The 6,337-nt window shown below is 31.2% G+C and overlaps 1 protein-coding gene across 1 annotated transcript; it reads left to right on the top strand.

Moving 5' to 3' along the window:
• The first annotated feature begins 1,269 nt into the window (after positions 1-1,269).
• LOC129963986 (histidine-rich protein PFHRP-II-like) lies at positions 1,270-5,665 on the top strand. The gene is made up of 4 exons (XM_056078630.1): positions 1,270-1,317; positions 3,587-3,860; positions 4,386-4,764; positions 5,549-5,665. Exons 1-3 carry the CDS (start codon positions 1,309-1,311, stop codon positions 4,745-4,747), a joined length of 645 nt encoding a protein of 214 aa, XP_055934605.1. The 5' UTR covers positions 1,270-1,308; the 3' UTR covers positions 4,748-4,764; positions 5,549-5,665.
• The last annotated feature ends 672 nt before the right edge of the window (positions 5,666-6,337 follow it).

Raw genomic sequence — 6,337 nt, forward strand, 5'->3', positions numbered from 1 at the left:
GCAATAATTGTCCATAATACTGTCACGAAAGTTTTTAAAATGAATTATTAATGAAATTATAAAACTTACCGTAGTTGATAATAACTAATAGGTAATAAGAATCATTATTTCAGAAAATTATACGCTAAGAGTTTTCAAAATAGCAGAGTATTTTCTTTCGGCAATTCGCAATGATTTGATTAATTACTAGACAATACCACAGAATACGAATTATTTTTATCATCAGGACGATCATACAAATTATCACGATTCAATACGAATTATTTTTATGTAATGACTCATTTTCAAGTAGTAAAAATAATCGTTTTCTTGTGACAAATCAATTGATAGTCTTGTCACCCTAGAGATTGGGGATTGTGGAAAGCTTCCTATTAAAAAATAGAAAGAAGATTTTTGATTCCGAATGTTCGGCTTTCTTCTGCATGTGCATAAGGCATCGGATTCCAGACGAGCAAAACAGGCATCTGATCACATAATTTGATTTAAAAACTATGCAAAAATCTAAGTTCAAGGTTTCCATTTATTATTGTTAATACTAGATTTCTTTAACAATAATAAATAAACTTGCTTAATAAAGCAGAGATTTAGTTAATTTGTGTATAATAAATGTATAATGGTGCATCATTCATAATTCGTGACATTCATAAAAACTCAGTGAATTTAAAAATGTTTAAACTGCGGTGAATAAATCGCGGATCTGAGAGCATCTGTCTGTAAGTCATATTGTTGAAATTTCAAATTCGACTTAAGATCCTGAAATGGGTTGAAGCCACATCCACACATTCCCTTTTGAAACGAATGGATTTGTTTCAATGCGTATTTGGAGAGCTACATGAATCGTAAAATTCTCTCGACGTTCGTCAGTTCAGTCAGTCATTCCCTTTTGAACGAAGTATGAATCAGTGTTGACTGGCAGAGCTACAGAAATTATAAAATGTCCTTTGTTCTTTTAGTAAGCAGATTAAACAGAATTCTTAGGACTATCAAAATTTCTTTCTTTCAATATATTCTCTAAAAATATTTTATGTCTCTTACCTTTTCGATGAATAACTGAAAGTTGATGCATTAATAATCGTTCATAAGCAATCTTTTTTTCATTTTAATTATTCAACCTTCAAAAAATAATAAAAAAAGGTCAACTGAAATGGAAAGTGGTCACACCCAAGGGCGAGAAAGTACAACCGGTTCGGTTTTGGGCTCCGATTTGGCAACTTTTTGGTATAAATAGAAGGCTTCTAATTGTAAATTCACCAAACTCTGCAAGCTTCTCTTTCCTTAAGGACTACATCAGTTCTCCAGTCTTCAGCCATGAAAGTGGTGAGTACCTTTCATTTCTTTCTTTTCTATGATTCATTAAGGAAAAATAAAACGTTTCTTGATACATATTTTCAATTGGATTTCTGCTGAGGAATTATTGTATGACCCAAACCCAACAGATGAAACCATGAAATAACCCAACAGATGCAGGCAATAAAGGGATGGCTTTAAAGGGTTTTCATAACATGCATTCACTAAGATCTCGCCTGTATTGGAATTTTCAAAACATTTACTCGCTTTTGAATCATAAAGTGACAATAAGTTGAATCGTTTCGTGCTTCTATAAAACTTAATGAATTGGATAAAACGTAATTATCTTTCTTCCTCAGCAACATGGAACAAACGCATTATACCTTAAAAAGAGTCGGAAAAATATAAATTGATTTAACTAATATTCCTGAAATGTTGTGATTAATCAAAAGTCAACATTAATGATGTATGAAAGAAAAATAAAGTAGAAACATTCCAGTAAAAATTCAGATACTGTTTTTATTATTATTATTATTATTATTTCCTGAAGAAATAGGGCTTCTAACAAAACAAAATGGATCGGAATTGTAAAGAACATCATTTCTATCTATCATTCCCCCTATTTCTTACTAGAAAGCGATTTGAAACAGAACAGAGTCCAAAACGTTTTTATCGGAATAGTATCAGTAGTTGAAATATCCAGTGCTTCTCGCGATTAAAATCCTTTTATGTCTAATATTTTTTAATTAAATCTACTCTTGTATAAGATATTACTCAGATACCTTTTATGTTCTACCGCATTGAACCTAATACTTGAAACCCAATCCATTAATTATTAATTAGTTATTAATTATTAATATTAATCCATTAGTTATTAATATTCGTTATGCTGCAAATCATGTCATTAACGCTGAAATATAAAAAAAAGGGTCTTAAAGAACACTCTGTGTTAATAAAATAGCTAATGTTTCATAAATAAAAAGTCATGAATGTGAACCAAATCAATAGTTGTTTCTAATACAAATTATAATATTCATTTATTTATTAAATTTTGAGTCATTACTAAAAAAAATGTAAAAAAAGTTGCATAAAAATGATTTTGGTTTATTGCGAAATTTCTCGCATTTGTTGTACAAGACGTTATCATTGATCTTTCAGTTCCTCTATTGGCGATGTAGTAGCCCTCATAGCTTTGTTCATAAAATCCACAGAGAAAAAGACTGCAATAGCTTTCATTTTCTTATCTGCGTTGGAGTTCTCTTGATGATGCCCACTTTTAAATCAATAATAATATTGTCAAAAACTATAAAATGTACAAAATACTACACATATAAAATAAAAGTGAAATTCAAAAGCTAGTGATGGAATAATACAAAATCTTCATGTTGCTTAGCAAAGGAATACCTATATGCTATTACCTTTCTTTTAAGATCATTCACGTTTGATTGTTCTTAAAAATGAATAACAGTTGGAGGGAAAGCTGCACTGAACAAAAGTTCATAAGGAAGGTGAAATTTTGAATTTTAAGAAGTTATGAAGATACAGTTTTCGGGATGATTAGACATTCGAAGTGACTGTGGAAAAAAGACTGGTTAATGTCTATGTAACGTTTAAATTAATTTTTGTACATTAAAAGGCCAACAGCATTATTTCTTCTGTCTTAAATAAAAATCATGAAAAATTGGGTTGAATTCGTCCCTGCCATTTAAGAGAGTGGAATATACATGCCTGTATAGCTACAAAAAATTTTATGTGCGTTAAAATGAATGAAATGAAACTTTCCTAGAATTTTTATGAACAGTTTGCGAATTTTTTCATAAAGTTAAAATTTTATTGTATTAATAGTACCACAAAAAAATCACATTAGCAAAAATTGGATCATAGCAAATATTTTGCTGAAAAGTAGAGCAGAAACTATATATAAATTTACGGAGATTTCTTTTATGGTGATAATTACTGTCGATTGGCTATTTTAAACCAAACAAACAAAATCTAACATGTAAATCTCTATGGTACAAATTTTTCTAATAAATAATATAATTTGTATTGACTGTGAGAGATTATTAATATCCTTTCAGCAAATTTTTTTACTTGGAAAATGTCATTTAATGAAACTTCAAGGCGTTTTACTCCTGTCAAATAATACAAAAATATTTTTTCCAAATCCAAATAGCATATGAATGTTCTGGGTGGAACTTCTAGAAATGTCAACAATTTCATTACATTCAACTGAAATGTCTAAAGGCTTCGCGATTCAAATTATTTATATTCTAAAATAAAATGGAACTGTCATTTGCAGATTGCCATCGTTCTCCTTATGGCTGGTGTTGCCATGGCCCAGTACGCTGCACACGGTGCCCCAGTTGTTCACCAGGTGGTCCACCAACCTGCTGCATATGGTGCTGCTTCCGCCGGACATGCCTACGGAGCCCACGGACAACACGCTTCTGGATACGCCGCCCATGGAAACGCACACCACGCCGACCGAGGACACTACGCTGACAGGACACACGCCGCTCACGGACACCACAACGCCGGAGCTGCATCCAGTCACGATGCCCACGGAGCCCAAGGTAAACTTTTATAGTTCATTTGTTAGAAATAAATGTATAATATTCAATATTTGAATTATTTAAAAATTCCTTTAAATTTAAGGGAATTTAAAATTATCTGAATTTTTATCTCACTTTTATAAATACAGAGCTCCAGAATGTCAAATAATTGAAATTAGTCTTATACGAGCCCTATTAAAATTCCTAAGTTTCAGAGGCATGAACTTTCATAAGAGAAAACATTCGAATAATCATTGAACTCTCGTAGATTTCGAAACTTACCCTACGAATCATCCTATGAAGGTTCAAAGACGAAAGATAATCGGGTGCTCTGAAATTTATTCATTTGTTTTCATTTTTAAAGATAATGCATTATTGCTAACCAAATCATCTAAGTATTTTTATTCTTACATAGATTTCCATTACGGAAAGTACAAATTTGATGCATCATATCAAAAAATTTTTGAAATAACACTGTTTTAATTAGATCTCAATCTTATCTTTCGTCATTACCAAATTGCTTAACGCTTTTGCTTGTTCTTGCAGCTTCCCACTACGGCAAGTACCGAAACGTTGGAGCTTACGCCAGTGACAAGGGAACCGGATACGAAAAGGCCTACGCCTACGATAAGAAGGCCGGACACCATGCCATCCTCAATGACCACGGTGCCCACGCTAGCAGGTACGGAGTTGCAGACAGGGCTGCACATCACAATGTTGGAGCTTACGCTCAGGCCGGACACGACAGACATGGAGCCCACGACAGATACGCCGCCCAGGCTCATGGAGTCCGAGCCCACGACAACGCCGCTTACGGGCGATACAGCACTGGACACCAACAGGCTTATCAACAATCCCCAGCAGTAGTCTCTTATCAACAAGCCCCAGCACATTCCTACCATTACTAAAGATCTCACTTTGAACGGTAACTGTCGAATTTCTATAAATTTGTATCATTTTTAGTTTTCATTTGATACATTTTCATTCAAGTTTCCTTTTTAAGCAATAACCGGAGTATTTTGGGAAGATCTTAAACTTCGGTCAAATGACGAAGATGATACCTAAGCTGTCACCCTCCCTAGCTTGGCCCAGATAAAATCAGGTTTCGAACTTGAAATCCTCAGACCTGAAAGACGAGTCTTCACTATTAAGCTGAATATTTTAGAATGAGTTCCTAATTTTTCTCATATTAGTAAATTTTTACTGATGTTCGCTTCATCGGTTGAATGTTTACCATTCACCTATTTCATTCGATCAGTCAATAATGCGGTGTCCATCGTTCAGTCTTGTATCGTGATCATCAAAAATGACAAGCCGAAATTTAGAACCCCGAAGGACAATATTTTCTGTACCTTTTATTAAAAAGAGACGCACTTCATTGTAAAGGGAAAATTTTCATTTCTCATTACGAAGACACCATGTAAGAGTTTCTACCTTTAACATCTAGCACTGCACTTTCTGGGAAAAAAACCAATGCAAGCTTCTTATACATAATATAAAATTTAAAAACCGTCCTTCTATTATCTCTATAAGGACCGAATTTTATATTTTTTATAAATTTATATTTACGATATAACACAGGTAACGTCCTTAAGCGATTAATCAAGAATAGCTCATGAATTTATCAACCCCTAACCATCTTTAGAATGTCTGTTTCTAAATATTTTGTATAGTTTTACTCTATTTTAACTTATCTTTATTTTTTTTAGGTTTTCTACTGGACATTCATGATGGGAAAAGAAAATCACAATATTTGTTGTTTTCTCTGTCGTTACATTATTATTTATTAAATTTTCTTCGTGTGAAAAAAACAAACAAGAAAAACCGAATAAAAATTTCAAAAGTTAAAATTTTTCTGTCATATTATTTTGTGCATATTTATATGCAGCTTATAAAAACTTAACATTTATTTTTCAATTTTATAATACACTTTGGATAGGATATGCATTTTAGAACACAAAATGCAACACACTTGTATTTATAAACATTTTCAAACTTTAGACTATGGTTAATTAAATTTTTTTAAAAAAATGATTTCTAAAAAAAAAATTAGAACTAATAGATTTTTTTACAGTTAATGATGCTTCATTTTTTCATCAGATCCGTTTCTGTTTTCAAATTAAACAAAACTAATGAATTTAATTAAAATATTAAATGTATTTATTGGAGTATTTATCAATTGTTATTTTTCCTATGACTTTAAAATGAGTCTATTATTACCAGAAAATGCTACGAAATCTTAAAATTGATCTTTTTGAATTACGATATCAAATATTTAATAATTCAGGAATACTTTGATCAGATCTTAATTTTTAAAATTTTTATTAATATTTTTTTAATTTTTAGTTTTATTGATTTAAAAAAAAAAAACTTTTTTATTTTTATTTTATTTTATCAACTAGAATTTCAGATTTATTTATTTTCGAAGACAGAAAAACAATCTAAATTTTCTTACTTTTTCCATTGACTTAAAAATTTATCATAAAATTAAATTAATC

This window comes from Argiope bruennichi, chromosome 3, assembly GCF_947563725.1.
Source record: "Argiope bruennichi chromosome 3, qqArgBrue1.1, whole genome shotgun sequence".
NCBI classification, from domain to species: Eukaryota; Metazoa; Arthropoda; class Arachnida; order Araneae; family Araneidae; genus Argiope; species Argiope bruennichi.

Coding starts and splice junctions, on each gene's coding strand:
- LOC129963986 (XM_056078630.1), top strand. Junction 3,861..4,385: donor CGATGCCCACGGAGCCCAAG/GTAAACTTTTAT, acceptor TTGTTCTTGCAG/CTTCCCACTACGGCAAGTAC.